At 45.5% G+C, this 16403-nt stretch overlaps 1 protein-coding gene across 1 annotated transcript in view; it reads left to right on the top strand.

The window, feature by feature from the left end:
- LOC145360912 (uncharacterized) overlaps positions 1 to 15410 on the top strand; it is a 56710-nt gene extending 41300 nt beyond the window's left edge. Inside the window, exons 4-6 of the mRNA XM_080216415.1 lie at positions 7220 to 7371; positions 12582 to 12688; positions 15053 to 15410. Of these exons, the coding sequence (XP_080072541.1) occupies positions 7220 to 7371; positions 12582 to 12688; positions 15053 to 15410 (617 nt within the window). The remainder of the gene's footprint in view (positions 1 to 7219; positions 7372 to 12581; positions 12689 to 15052) is intronic.
- Positions 15411 to 16403: the final 993 nt, after the last annotated feature.

Genomic DNA, 16403 nt, shown 5'->3' with positions numbered 1-16403 from the left:
CACATGGCTGCTACTGAATGTCGGTGGAGTGAATGTTTATAGATGTGCTGCCAATCAAGTGGGCTGCTTTGTCCTGGATGGTGAAGGAAAGTATTAAATTAAAAGCGGAGGAATTTAGAGTAGCTAAGAGTAGTGGGCGTGAAGAGGATTGGGAGAGGTTTAAATGTCAACAAAGATTGACAAAGAAGTTGATAAAGGAGGGTAGGAGAAACTATGAAGCTGGGCTAGCACTTAATATAAAAAAGGATAGCAAGAGTTTTTATAAATATATAAAAAGGAAGAGGCTGGCTAGGGTGAACGTTGGTCCTTTAGAAGATGAGAAAGGGGACCTAGTGGTAGGGGATGGGGATATGGCTAAGGTATTGAATAACTTTTTTGTTTCTGTCTTCACGGAGGAGGACGTGAATAATTTGCCGGGTGTTAGAGATGGAAAGGTGGTAGGACTGGAGGGTCTTAATGACATTACTGTTACTAGAGAGGCGGTGCTCGACAGACTGGAGGGGCTGATTGTGGACAAGTCCCCAGGACCGGATGGAATGCATCCGAGGGTTCTGAAAGAAATGGCGGAGGTTATAGTGGATGCCTTGGTGGTTATTTTCCAGACGTCGCTTGATTCCGGGGAAGTGCCGGAAGATTGGAAAACGGCTAATGTTACGCCGTTGTTTAAGAAGGGTGCCAGGCAAAAGGCGGGGAATTATAGACCGGTTAGTTTAACGTCTGTGGTAGGTAAAATGTTAGAATCCGTCATTAAGGAGGAAATTGCGAGGCATCTTGAAGGGAATTGCTTGATAGAGCAGACGCAGCACGGTTTCATTAAAGGGAAGTCGTGTCTGACAAATTTACTGGAGTTCTATGAGGATGTGTCTAGGGCGGTGGATAGAGGAGAGCCGGTGGATGTGGTCTTTCTGGATTTTCAGAAGGCGTTTGACAAAGTACCTCATAAGAGGTTATTGCAGAAGGTCAGGGCACTTGGAGTTGGGGGTAGGGTGTTAGTGTGGATAGAGGATTGGTTGTCAAATAGGAGGCAGAGAGTAGAGGTCAACGGGTGCTATTCGGATTGGCGGATGGTGACTAGTGGAGTGCCCCAGGGGTCGGTGCTGGGGCCTCAGCTTTTTACAATTTATATAGATGATCTGGAGGAGGGAACCGAGTGTAGGGTGTCGAAATTTGCGGATGACACCAAAATTGGGGGAACGGCAAATTGTGCGGAGGGTGTGGAGAGTCTGCAGAAGGATCTAGATAAGCTGGGCGAATGGGCCAGGAAATGGCAAATGGAATTTAATGTTGGCAAGTGTGAGGTGGTCCACTTTGGTAGGAAGAATGGTAGGAAGGGCTATTACTTACATGGCGAAAAACTGCAGCAGGCGACGGTGCAGAGGGACCTTGGGGTCCTTGTGCATGAGTCGCAAAAACCCAGCTTGCAGGTGCAGCAGGTGGTCAGGAAGGCGAATGGGATGCTGGCCTTCATAGCGAAGGGGATTGAATATAAAAGTAGGGAGGTTTTGCTGCAGCTGTATAGGGCATTGGTGAGGCCGCAGCTGGAGTACTGTGTGCAGTTTTGGGCGCCGTACTTACGCAAGGATATTTTGGCCTTGGAGGGAGTGCAGAGGAGGTTTACTAGGCTGATACCGGAGTTGAGAGGGTTGAGCTATGAGGAGAGGCTGAATAAACTAGGCTTGTACTCGTTAGAGTTTAGAAGAATGAGGGGAGATCTCATTGAGACGTATAAGATGATGAATGAGATGGATAGGATAGAGGTGGAGAGACTCTTCCCGCTCAAAGAAGACAGCAGGACTAGGGGGCACAGCCTCAAGATAAAGGGGGGGCGTTTTAGAACGGAGTTGAGGAGGAACTTCTTCACTCAAAGGGTGGTGAATCTCTGGAATTCTCTACCCGTTGAAGTGGTGGAGGCTGCCTCGCTAAATATTTTCAAGAAGCGGGTTGATGGGTTTTTGATAAGAGAGGGGATTAAGGGTTATGGGGAGAGGGCGGGAAAGTGGAACTGAGCCACGACAGATCAGCCATGATCTTATTGAATGGCGGGGCAGGCTCGAAGGGCCAGATGGCCTACTCCTGCTCCTATTTCTTATGTTCTTATGTTCTTGAGTGTTGTTGAAGCTGCACCCATCCAGGCAAGTGGGGAATATTCCATCACACTCCTGACTTGTGCCTGATGTTATTTGGGAACAGGGAGGCTTACAGACTTCAGTTATCGTAGGTATAATTTGGAACAAGGGGTAATTTCTAGATAAAACTGTGAGAGTGCTTGTCACCTCCGCTGTTTACTTGTCTTATATATACTGTTATAGTCTTGTTTGTGTGTATTTGTCTTTAATTTAGTAAGTAGTCTATAGTAATTGTTACACTATGACTGAGCTGCTTATTCTCACAGGTAGTTTCACATGGCTCTTTATGCCGTTCCAAAACAAAACTATACACCACCTTGAGCCAGTGTCTCACATTGAGACACCTTCACAGAAACATCATCATAGTTCATCACAAGATGCCTCCCAGCAAGGACCTACCACAGTCTGCATGAATGAGACTGGCAGACCTTTGCTTCAATGGCCCTCACTGACGCTGAGATGCACTAGGCAAAAATCAGAAAACAACTTCTTGCTTTAGTCTTCACCGTCAGACATGGCATGGTTTTTGTGTGGTCTTCACAGGATTAAGGCTCGGGGGCCGTGGATATTTAACAAACTGAAGAGCTTTATGAAGTTGGTGTGTCCACTTCAGGCTGCGATCTTTCTCAACAGTTACCTGTGTAACAGTTACCCACATAAACATTATAACAAAGAAAAATACAGCACAGGAAAAGGCCCTTCAGCCCTCCAAGCCCATGCCAATCATGATGTCCCAATTAACTAAAAGAAATCTTCTGCCTTTGGTCCATCATCCCCTAATCCCTCCCTATTCATGTTCCCATCCAGATGCCTCTTCAATGTTGCTAATGTGATGCTTCCATCACATCCTCTGGCAGCATGTTGCAGGCACCCACCATTCTGCATGAAAATCTTCCCCCGCACATTTCCCTTAAACCCTCCTCCTCTCACCTGGAACCCGTGCCCCCTTGTAAATGACACTAAAACCCAGGAAAAGCTTGTGACTAACTATCAGGTCTCCCCTCAGCCTCTGTGTTTCCAGTGAAAACAATCCTAGTTTATTCAACCTCTCCTCATAGTCAACACCCTCGAGACCAGGCAACATCCTGGTGCACCTTCTTTGCACTCTCTCCAAAGCTTCCACATCCTTCTGGTAGTGTGGTGACCAGAACTACATGCAATACTCCAAATGTGATCTAACCAAGGTTTTATAGAGCTGGAACGTGATTTGCCTTCTCTTGCAAGCAATGCCCCAGCCAATGAAGACAAGCATATCATATGTCTTCTTAATCACCATGGCCACCTATGTTGCCACTTTTAGGGAACAGTGGACCTGCACACCTGGATCCCTCTGCATGTTAATGTTCCTAAAGGTTCTGCCATTTATGGCACCACACTGAAGCACAGTGGTTAGCACTGTTGTTTCACAGCGCCAGGGACCCTGGTTCGATTCTCGGCTTGGGTGACCGTCTGTGTGGAGTTTGGATGTTCTCCCCACATCTGCATGGGTTTCCTTTGGGTGGGGGTTTCCTCCCACATTCTAAAAGAACATTCTGGTTAGGTGCATTGACCCGGACTGCGGTGACTAGCAGAATTTCACAGTAGCTTCATTGCAGTGTTAATGTAAGTCTTATTTGTGACTAATAAACTTCATGTTTTACAGTATAATTCAGACCTAAATTTGATCTTTCAAAATGCATCAACTCGCATTTGTCTGATTAAACTCATCTGCCATTTCTATGCCCTAACCTCCAATCTATCTATATCCTGTTGGATCCTCTGACAATCCCAGCACCATCAGCAACTCCATTAATCTTAGTGTCACCTGCAAACTTACTAATCAGACCACCCACATTTTCCTCCAGATCATTTATATACACCAGAAAAAACAGTGGTTCCAGCACTGACCCCTGTGGAACACCACTAGCCACAGATCCTCATTCTGAAAACACCCTTCCACCTGTCTGTCTTCTATGACCAAGCCAGTTTGTATCCATCTAGCTAGCTCACCCCAAATCCCATGTGATTTTAGTTTTTGTAAAAGTTTGCCATAAGGGACCTTGACAGCAGCCTCACAATGTCAAGGAGCCAGGTTCGATTCCCAGCTTGCACCACTGTCTATGCGGAGTCTGCACGTTCTCCCTGTGTTCCGCATGGGTTTCTCCGGATGCTCTGGTTTCCTCCCTTAGTCCGAAAGACATGCTGGTAAGATGCACTGGCCATGCTAAATTCTCCTTCAGTGTACCCAAACAGGCACTGGAGTGTGAAGATTAGGGGACTTTCACAGTAGTTTCATTGCAGTGTTAATGTAAGCCTACTTGTGACACTAATAAATAAACTTAAAGTCTATACAAACTACATCCACAGCTTTTCCCTCATGAATTATCTTTGTCACCTTCTCAAAAAACCTAATTAAGTTGGTGAGACATGACCTTCACCATACAAACCACGCTGTCTCTAGTCCATTGTCTTCCAAATGTGCATTTGTCCTGTCCCTCAGTATCTTCCCCAAAAGCTTCCCTACTGCAGATATCAGACTCACCGGCCTATAATTTCCTAGATAATTCCTGCTTCCTTTCTTAAACAAGGGAACAACATTGGCTATTCTCCAGTCCTCTGGATAATTGCCTGTGCTCAAAGAAGATGTGAAGATATATTAAGGCCCCAGCTATTTCTCCCCAAGCCTCCCACAGTAACCCAGGATAGACTGAGCCCCGGACACCTGTCTACCACAATTTAGGATACCCAACACTCCCTCCTCTGATATATTGACATTCTGTAGAGCATTCACACACTCATCCCTGACCTCAACATCCATCATGCCCTCCTTGGTGAATACCGGTACAAAGTACTCTATATGGATCTTACCCACTTCCTGTGACTTCACACATAATTTCTTTCCATTGCCCTTGAGTGGGCCTATTCTTTCTCTTGCTACCCTCTTGCTCCTACTATATCAAAATAGCCTTGGGATTCTCCTTGAATCTGTTTGCTAAAGATATTTCATGTCCCTTTTTAGTCCTCTTAATTCTGCATTCAAGTTTCTTTCTACTTTATACTTTTCAAGGGCTTTGTCAGTTTTTAGTTAACTAGACCTATTGTATGCTTCCTTTTCCCTTTTGAGTAAGTTTACAATTTTCCTTGTCATCCATGATTCATGAATCCTGCCATTTCTATCCTTCATTTTTGCGGGGAAAAGGGATGTGGCTTTACCCTCAAATAGCGGCTCCCAATCCACATTACCCAGTTCTTGTCGAATTTGGATGTATTTGACCCCCACCCAATTAAGAAGGCCACTCTTCCATGACTATCCAAAATCCTATGGAATTATGGTCGCTAAGCCCAAATTTGTCCCCACTGAAACATCAATCACATGGCCTGGCTCATTCCCCAATATGAAGTCCAGTATGGCATATGGGACATCACCTCCCTATCCCACCAAACTCCTGCAGAGTGGCAGTGAGGCCTCCCCCTCCTTAATCAATCACCCCTCTCCCAGTTTCGCCCCACCCTTGTAGGCCCAGCCCCCCACAGTTGGGCAGTGCCAGGGTGCCCAGTGGGCAGTGCCAGGCTCGCCCTCCCGGAGGCCCTCAATGGACTCTTGTTCTACCAGAGAGGCCATCATGACTGGTCCCTGTTTGTGGGGACCAGCTGTGATCCTGGCCGGGGAGAACCTCTCCCAGCAAGGCCACACAGGCAAGTGAGCCGAGATGATTGCATGTCGGATTTGCTAATTCTGTTCAAACGTAGATTTGAATAATATATTCAGCGTCTCACCCGAGATGAGCGGGAGGCTGAATACACTGAATATCCAGTGCCAGTAAGATTGTGAGAGGCAAAAAATCAGGCGCAAACCTAATGTCTCGGTTCTCACACGATCTTAACAGTATGCCCGGCCTATCGGGACGCGATGGTAAAAAATCACCCCTAGCATTTCGAACAGACGCCATATAGAATCAGTTGCAAGCGACTTTCACACCTTCAGGTGTTGGGTCATAAAATCAAATTATATTTATAAAGGTGAATGAGCAGCCGTGCCTCCAGTATCCAATATAATTTCTTAACTTAATGCAATCGACTGCTATGCCTGGCCCCAGCTCTGATATCAACCGCAGACATGAAGGCACCCTGCTGACTTCTCCGCCCTGTTGTCTGAGATTACTTCAGTGGGTGTCCTGCTGGCCCCAGACCTGCTTTGGATCCTCTGCTGTGGGGCAGGTATACCCTTCTTGGCCTGAGCAGCTGGAGCAGGGTCACAGGAAAGAGGGAATTCTGACTGGACACGCTGGTAACCTCTTGGCTAAATAGCACTGTGGCATCTGGTAGATGCTTCTTGCATCACTTGCATCCCTGAGGGCTCTGCCTGAAGAAGCAGTATATATGTTAAAAACATTAGAATTGTTGAGGAAGTGAATGGAGCTTAACTGGCACTGCAGTTTATAGAGGAAAGTAAAATTTGGGAAAGACAGGATAAGTCTCAAATCCATAGAGTAGTGAGATTGTCAGTTGCAAGGGGCTTTCACACCTTGAGACGTTGGGTCATAAAATCAAATTATATTTATAAAGGTATTTATTCATTACTTTTTCATCACCTGGAATTAATTCTAATTTAAATTTGTTTCCATCAATGATTCAAAATAACATGGTTAATAGCCTCCACACCTGTATGGGAAAATAATCAATGAGCCAATGTAAAGATTCACTGTACATTTTCAGAGTATTACAACTGAAGCAATAAATGACTCCAAACAGAACACAGACAATGCAACCATTACAGGTAACTGCAGCCAAAAACCAAAGATGGCGACAGAGAGCATTAAGTGCCTGGTTAAAGAGGCTAGTTTTATATTGAGGAACTCGAGTGAATTTAGAATATCGCCATCAACACCTGCACTGCTACTCCCAGCGTAATGATAGATATTGCAATGACACACCAAGGAAATCCTGTTTCAAAGAACAAAGAACAAAACAACCCAGGAAACAGGCCCTTTGGCCCAACGAGCCCAGACTGCTATTTTAACATTACGAGTCCACCCTCTACCCATGACCCTTATCTATGCTTATGGCATTCCACATTGAGTTTCACAGACTATCAATGTGCAATCTTTTTCCAGATCCTGGGTGTAGACATTGTGCCAGTGGCTGGAGTTACTTTGAGGGAAAATGTTATCAATTTTCTCAATCTTTGAAGACATGGTCTGAAGCTAAGTTGGATTGCTCCTCCAAACAGTCCAACCTCATAGTCATTCACACCAATCAACAGCAGGTAAGGATTAATGTTTATACATGGGGGCAAGGCCAGCACCAATCTTTTCTCACCTAATTTCTGCCCCCAATCCTACAGATTAGGGTGGCATGGTGGCACAGTGGTTAACACTGCTGCCTCATAGCACCAGGGACCCACATCCGATTCCCAGCTTGGGTCACTGTTTGTGTGGAGTTTGCACATTCTCCTTGTGTCTGCGTGGGTTTCCTCCAGGTGCTCCTGCTTCCTCCCACAGTCCAAAGATGGGTAGGTTAGGTTGATTGGCCGTGCTAAATTGCCCCTTAGTGTCCCAGGATGTGCAGGTTAGAGGGATCAGTAGGGTAGATATGTGGGATTGTGGGATAGGGACTTGGGTAGGATTGTGGTCAGTGCAGACTCGATGGGCTGAATGGCCTCCTTCTTCACTGTAGGGTTTCAATGATTTCTATGATCATCAGTGACTCACCCCTGTTGCAGACCAATTCAGATGGCTTTGCTGTATCCCTCACCATCCTAAACCTAATTCCCCTTCCAACCACTCTTCAATCTGTGTTTGTCCTCAGAAAAGAAACTCTCCCCCAAGTCAGTTAAAGTATTAGAATCAACCTTTAAGGAGATTATATCTGGGCACTTTGAAAATGCAAGATAATCAGTGATTTTGTGAAAGGGAAATCATGTTTAACGATTTATTGAATGGGAAATGTTTAACGGGTTCTTTGAAGGAGTAACATTTGCTGTGAATAAAAGAGAGCCTGTGGACATGCAGTAGTAGTCCAGAAGATATTTGATAAGGTGCCACATGAAAGGCTATTGCAGAAAATAAAAGCTCCTGTTGGAGGGGGTAACATATTAGCATGGATAGAAGACTGAATGGCTGGCAGGAAAACAATATGCATAAATGAGTATTTTTTCTGTTTGGCAGGATATGCAATGTGGAGACCTACAGGTGTCTGTGCTGGGGCCTCAGCCGTTTACAATTTATATCAATGACCTAGATGGGGAAAGTGAAGGATGGTAATTACATTTGCAGATAACACAAAGATAGGTAGGAAGGTATGTTGTGAAGAGGGCATGAGGAGATTGTAGACGGATAGAGATCAGTTGTGCAAAAAGCTGGCACATGGATTATAATGTAGGAAAATGTGAAGTAGTTCACTTTGGTGGGAAGAGTGAAAAAGCAGAATAACATAAATGATGAACAGCTCCCAAGTTTTGAGATGCAGAGGGAACTAGGTGTTTTAGCGCATGAGTCATAGATATTTTGTATGCAGGTACAGAAAGTAATTAAGAAGGGATATTATCCCTTATTATGAAAGGAATTGAACATAAAATAAAGGATGTTATGCAAGACATTGTTAAGACTACATCTTAAATATTGCATGCAATTTTGGTCTCCTTATTTAAGGGTGGATGTAAAGGCGTTAGAGATGATTCAGGGTTCACTAGATTGATACTTGGTATGAGTGACTTCTCTTATGAGGAATGGATGGACAGACCTGGCTTATATCTGGACCCTCTGGAGTTTAGAAGAGTGAGGGGTAACTTGTTTGAAGCATATGAGATCCTGAATGGTCTTGAAAAGGTGGGCGTGGTAAGGATGGTGCCTCTTGTTGGTGAGTCTAGAACTCGGGGGCACTGTTAAAATTAGGGATCACTCTTTTAGAACAGAGAGGAAACATGTTTTCTGTCAGAAGATTGTGTGACTTTGGAACTCTGCCTCAAAAGGCAGTGGAGAGGTCACTGAATATTTAAAAGGCACAGATAGATAGATTCTTGTTAGGCAAAGGAAACTGTCCCTGAAGAGCCAGCTCTGTAGTTGCTGTAGCCACTCAAAGCTGATGGGGATTTGAGAGTTCTGACTATCTAACTGTATTCTGAGCTCTCAACTAGGATAGAACATAGAACAATACAGCACAGTACAGGTCCTTCAGCCCTCAATGTTGTGCCGAGCTATGTCCGAACCCAAGATCAAGCTATTCCACTCTCTATCATTGTGGTGTGCTCCATGCGCCTATCCAAGAATCGCTTGAAAATTCCTAAAGTGCCTGACTCCACCATCGTAGCAGGCAGTGCATTCCACACCCCAACCACTCTCTGAGTAAAAAGTCTACCTCACACAACCCTCCTATATCACCCCCCCATGAACCTTAAAGTTATGCCCCCTAGTAACAGCTACATCCACCTGAGGAAATAGTCTCTGCATGTCCACTCTACCTATCCCCCTCATCATCTTATAAACCTCTATTAAGTCACCTCTCATCCTCCTCCGCTCTAAAGAGAAAACCCCAGCCCCCTCAACCTTTCCTCATAAGACCTACCCTCCAAATCAGGCAGCTCCTGGTAAGTCTCCTCTGCACTCTCTCCAATGCTTCCACATCCTTCTTATAGTGAGGTGACCAGAACAGAACACAATCTTCCAAATGTTGTCTCACCAAGGTCCAGTATAGTTGCAGCATAGCCCCACAGCTCTTAAACTCAAACCCCTGTTAATAAATGCTAACACACTGTAAGCTTATCCACTTGAACAAGCTCCACTTTTCGTTTGTGCCCATACCTGACAGTTTCTGTTCCCATCTCATGGTCCCTAATTCTCATCCAATCGCATCATAATTACCCCTGCCCCAATTATAAACCTTAACCTGCCATGTGATCGTATCCCTCTCCATTGCAATAATGAGTAATTTCATTTATATAATAATAATTTAGAACTGAATAGGCATTGGATAAGGTGCCGCATAAGAGACTGATCCAGAAGGTTAGATTCCAAGGGTTGGGTGTAGAGTAGTGGCTTGGATTGAGGATTGGCTGATGGTTCGAAAGCAGAGAGTTGGGATAAATGGGTCCTTCTCCAGCTGGTGATCTGCAACTAATGGGGTCCCGTAGGGCTCAGTTCTCAGACCACATCTAATTACAATCTATATAAGTGACCTACAAGCAGGGACAGAGTGTAACATAGCAAAATTCGCTGACAACGCAAAAATAGATGGGAAAGCACGCTGTGGCAAGGAGATCAAAAATTTACAAATGGATTTTGACAGGCCAGGAGATTGGACCAGTATCTGGCAGATGGAGTTGAATATGGATAAATGCGAGGTTATCCATTGCAAATGGAAAAATAAAAGAGTAAATTACTATTTAAATGGAAAACAGATTGAAAAGGCGTCTGTGCAGAGGGATCTGGGTTTCCTTGTGCATGAGTCTCAGAAAGTGGGTATGCCGGTGCATCTTCCAAGCTTCTGATCTCTGCCACCTATAAAGACAAGAGTAGCAGATGGATGGGAACTCCAAATTGAACATCATTCTAACATGGAGATATGTTGCTGAACCTTAACAACCATTGGGTCAAATTCGCTTCCTAACAGCATTGTGGGTGTACCTTCATCAGATAGACTGCCGTACTGCAAGGTGGTGGTTTATCACTACATTCTCAAAAGCAATTGGGAATTAAATTCTGGCCCTGCACAGTGGTTGTGCACCTGACCACCTGGAGGCAGATCTAAGTTTTTGAAAGAAATGGCGGAGGTTATAGTGGATGCCTTGGTGGTTATTTTCCAGACGTCGCTTGATTCCGGGGAAGTGCCGGAAGATTGGAAAACGGCTAATGTTACGCCGTTGTTTAAGAAGGGTGCCAGGCAAAAGGCGGGGAATTATAGACCGGTTAGTTTAACGTCTGTGGTAGGTAAAATGTTAGAATCCGTCATTAAGGAGGAAATTGCGAGGCATCTTGAAGGGAATTGCTTGATAGAGCAGACGCAGCACGGTTTCATTAAAGGGAAGTCGTGTCTGACAAATTTACTGGAGTTCTATGAGGATGTGTCTAGGGCGGTGGATAGAGGAGAGCCGGTGGATGTGGTCTTTCTGGATTTTCAGAAGGCGTTTGACAAAGTACCTCATAAGAGGTTATTGCAGAAGGTCAGGGCACTTGGAGTTGGGGGTAGGGTGTTAGTGTGGATAGAGGATTGGTTGTCAAATAGGAGGCAGAGAGTAGGGGTCAACGGGTGCTATTCGGATTGGCGGATGGTGACTAGTGGAGTGCCCCAGGGGTCGGTGCTGGGGCCTCAGCTTTTTACAATTTATATAGATGATCTGGAGGAGGGAACCGAGTGTAGGGTGTCGAAATTTGCTGATGACACCAAAATTGGGGGAACGGCAAATTGTGCGGAGGGTGTGGAGAGTCTGCAGAAGGATCTAGATAGGCTGGGCGAATGGGCCAGGAAATGGCAAATGGTATTTAATGTTGGCAAGTGTGAGGTGGTCCACTTTGGTAGGAAGAATGGTAGGAAGGACTATTACTTACATGGCGAAAAACTGCAGCAGGCGACGGTGCAGAGGGACCTCGGGGTCCTTGTGCATGAGTCGCAAAAACCCAGCTTGCAGGTGCAGCAGGTGGTCAGGAAGACGAATGGGATGCTGGCCTTCATAGCGAAGGGGATTGAATATAAAAGTAGGGAGGTCTTGCTGCAGCTGTATAGGGCATTGGTGAGGCCGCAGCTGGAGTACTGTGTGCAGTTTTGGGCGCCGCACCTGCGCAAAGATATTTTGGCCTTGGAGGGAGTGCAGAGGAGGTTTACTAGGCTGATACCGGAGTTGAGGGGGTTGAGCTATGAGGAGAGGCTGAATAAACTAGGCTTGTACTCGTTGGCGTTTAGAAGAATGAGGGGAGATCTCATTGAGACGTATAAGATGATGAATGGGATGGATAGGATAGAGGTGGAGAGACTCTTCCCGCTCAAAAAAGACAGCAGGACTAGGGGGCACAGCCTCAAGATAAAGGGGGGGCGTTTTAGAACGGAGTTGAGGAGGAACTTCTTCACTCAAAGGTTGGTGAATCTCTGGAATTCTCTACCTGTTGAAGTGGTGGAAGCTGCCTCGCTAAATATTTTCAAGAAGCGGGTTGATGGGTTTTTGATAAGAGAGGGGATTAAGGGTTATGGGGAGAGGGCAGGAAAGTGGAACTGAGCCACGACAGATCAGCCATGATCTTATTGAATGGCGGGGCAGGCTCGAAGGGCCAGATGGCCTACTCCTGCTCCTATTTCTTATGTTCTAAGTACTGTGCAATATGTTTTACAGCTATGTTGCATTATAAATGTGGATAGAATGGGAACTAAATTCTGATTCTATATCCCTGAAATTGTACTTCATCAGAAGTCTGTGTGCACACAAAGTTAATTTTAAAATATTAAGATGGTGATAGATTGCTACTTTAATTTTTATTCTTGTTGATGCAGAATTTTATGAGTGAAATTACAGTGAATCAGCGATACTGGATAGGACTCAGTGATCTCGCTGTGCGAGGGCAATGGAATTGGGTCGATGGGACTACAGCCACAAAAACGTAAGTATTAAAACTGCAATACTTCCTCCAAACTCTTTGGCTTTGTCAGATCAGAGAAAAGGTTTACACATAAGCAGAACAACTGCCTCCCTTTGCAAGAACAAAGAACAAAAACAGCCCGGGAAACAGACCCTTTGGCCCAACAAGCCTGCGCCGCCACTTTAACATTACCAGTCCCCCCCTCCACCCATGACCCTTATCTATTGTTTTATGGCCATCCACATTGAGGGAAACTAATTTAGAGACAATTTATTACTTCCAACCAGCCTAATAGCACATCTTTGGGGTGTGGGAAGAAACCGGAGCACCCGGAGAAAACCCAAGGCTGGTGTATCTCTGAACCAGGAAAGTACTTGTTCCTATTCAGATTTGCGATTCTCATTCAAGGTGCGATATCTATGTGATTTACTGTTATGGCCCTGAATCTGGCAGGAAGAAAGAAAAGCTGCCCATATGACTGCTCCTAATCACTGACCAGTGATCCCTACTGGAGTGTGTGTGTGTGTGTGTGTGTATGCCTGGCTTAGCTCTACAGCCTGCCAGCACTTCTTCTTAGGTTTGCACTTGGTCACCAGAAGTAGGCCTTGGTGCAGTGCCTCCCGCCATGGATGTGATGAGCCAGCTAGAAGTCTATTCACTTTGGTAGATCAGAAGATCCCACCAGCAAACACAGCCAGAAAATTCAATTCTGGATTTGAAAAGAAGGAGCGTAAGTGCCCACACAACTTTACTTGAGCATGAGTCAGTTCCTGCAGCAAAAGATCTGAGTCAGAAGTGATTATTAAAGAACTAGAACCACTGCTCACTGAGAGGAGAGATGGCCCTCTGTGCCTGTGTTGGCTCCTTGAACGGTTATTAAGTTAGTCTCCTGCAAACTCTCTTTCTTCGTGTATTTAATCCTGGGGATCTGTGATTGTTTCATTTACTTCACACAAAATAGAGATGTAGGAATTTGTCAGGTTAATTCCTTCGGGTAAAAAGAATGTGGAGTTGAAAAGTGTGGGTCCTGTGAAAAACAACAAGCAGGTTTATTAAGAGCTGTTCACTGTACAAGGGCTGGACCTAGACTGAGGCAAAGCCCGCAAGGACATAGAACGTAGAACATTACAGAGCAGTACAGGCCCTTCGGCCCTCGATGTTGCGCCGACCAGTGGAACCAATCTAATAACCCTCTAACCTAAACTATTCCAGCATTATCCATATGCCTATCTACTGACTATTTGAACACCCTTAAAGTTGGCAAGTCCACAACTGCTGCAGGCAGGGCATTCCACACCCTTACTACCATATTGGTCTTGGAGGGAGTACAATGTAGGTTTACAAGAATGACATCTGGACTTCAGCAGTTCAGTTATTAGGACAGATTATTCAAATTAGATTGTTACACGATGTAACAGTAAAGTTTATTTATTAGTCACAGGTAAGGCTTACAGTAACACTGCAATGATGTTACTGTGAAATTTCCCTCTCACCACAGTCCAGCCTGTTTGGGTCAATGCACCTAACCAGCACATCTTTCAGAATGTGGGACCAGAGCACCCTGAGAAAGCCCACGCAGACACAGGGAGAATGTGCAAACTCCCCTCAGACAGTGATCAAAGCTGGAATCGAACCCAGGTCCCTGGTGCTGTGAAGCAGCAGTGCTAATCATGTGCTACCGTGTCACCTGTAGTAGTGACTTTTAAGGGATGTCTGGACAAATACATGAATAGAATGGAATAGAGGGATATGGTCCCTGAAAGGGTAGGGGGTTTCAGTTCATATAGGCAGCATGGTCGGTGCAGGCTTGGAGGGCTGAAGGGCCTGCTCCTGTACTGTAATTTCCTTTGTTGTTCTTTGTTAAGGGGTGATCTGGTTGAAATCTTCAAGATACCAGCAGGAAGTGACAGGGTAGATAAAGATAAACTATTTCCACTGATTGGAGATTCTAGAACTCGGGGGGGCATAGTATGAAAATGAGGGCCAGAGCATTCAGGGGAGATGGTAGGATGGACTTCTACACACAAAGGGTGATAGAAGCTTGGAACTTTCTTCCACAAACTGCTAGGTCAGTTGCTAATTTTAAATCTGAGATGGATACAGTTTTGTTAAGCAAAGATATGAAGAGATAAGGGCCAATGGCAGATATATGGAGTTAGCCCATAGATCAGCCATGATCTTATTGAATAGTAGAACAGGCACAAGGGGCTTGATGGCCTACTCCTGTTCCTATGTTCCTGCAAAATACCCAATGATGTCACACAGTGACCATGTGATTGTTCTTCTAAAGAGACCATGCAACAACACAACTACTCAAATATATATAATCCCTCTCCCTTTGCTTCTAAGGTCACATTGACAAATAACTATGGTATTTGTACATAGTCATCAAAATCTTCAGAACAAATTACTACGTTGTGGCAAAATAATCGAGAAGAAATGCGATCTGATGGGTATCGACTTTGATGTCACTGGCTCCTTCCAGACCCACAGTGGGGATGAGTGTGGCATTTCCCAGTCAACTATCCCCGCCTGTGTGAAGGATGTCACTGTGCCCTGTATGCCTGGACTGGCTGGTATATTAAATTTCACCCAGGCCAGGCCCAGCAGGGAGCTGCAGGATTCGCGGCCATTGCAGGGATGTCTAATGTACAGGAGGCTATGGACTGTACTCAGGTCACCCTCAACGTCCCATTTCAGAATCCACGATGATTCATCAACAGAAAGGGGCTCCATTCCCTAAATGGGAAATTGGTTTGTGACCACAAGATGTTCATGCACATCTGCATCAGACACCCTGGCAGCGTGCGTAACAGTTTCACACTGAGGACTCAGACATGCCAGAGGCCTTTGGGGAGGAGCCCCGGGTGCAGGGATGGTTCTTGGGTGACATAAGGTACCTGCTTCAGTCTTGGCTGATGACGCCTATGCAGAAGATTGAGACTGATGCGGAGACCCAGTATAATGAGGTCCACGTAGCCACCTGCTCTACAGCGTGGAGATGCATAGGGCTCCTGAAAATGAGGTTCAGGTGTTGGGGCCCTGCAAGTTGAAGTTCCCAGCCATGATGAACAAGTCCTCATGATGTTTTGTCGCAAGGCTATTCATAGTGGTGTATATTTCATCCAGCGTGATCTTCGGTCTACATGGAATGGGATGCAACTGAGGTTCAGGGAGGTGAACTCCCACGGAAGGTCGTAGGGGCAGCATTTTAGTGTCAGATAGTCTAGGTCTGGGGCACAGAAAGTTGCCAGTGTTGCTACATCTAGGCACCACAACGTGATAAGAAGCAGGCCCCACCTTACCCAAGGCCGCTGTACGGTCCATTCAATGGATTGAGAAGCCCTCTGGTTATAGGGCACAGTCTGGTGAAGCAGGAGTGAGCCACATCTCCATGAAACAGAGCACACAGCAGTCCCTCCGTTCTCTTTGGAAAACGAGTCTGGCTCTAATTTCGTCTGGCTTGTTTTCCAGAGACTGGACATTTGTGAGGAGTAAGCTGGGGAGGGGGCCTTGGAACCCCTTCTTCAGGACCCAGTGCTCAGGTCATTGAGTACAGGCCTGGTGGATAGATGGGGCTTGGTGCAAATTGAGAAATTGCAGTTTTGGATGACAAAATTTACGGAGGGCAGAATGTGAGAAGCCAGCCAGGTGTGATATGGAACAGTTATGCTTGGAGGTAACAAAGGCTTTATTGAAGGTATTGAAGCTGATGAGCTGAGGTAGGAGTGAAATT

Source organism: Carcharhinus amblyrhynchos, chromosome 33 (genome assembly GCF_965287045.1).
Source record: "Carcharhinus amblyrhynchos chromosome 33, sCarAmb.v2.hapA, whole genome shotgun sequence".
NCBI classification, from domain to species: Eukaryota; Metazoa; Chordata; class Chondrichthyes; order Carcharhiniformes; family Carcharhinidae; genus Carcharhinus; species Carcharhinus amblyrhynchos.
Note: the sequence above shows the minus strand (reverse complement) of the source record. Positions and strands in the feature narration are given on the sequence as shown.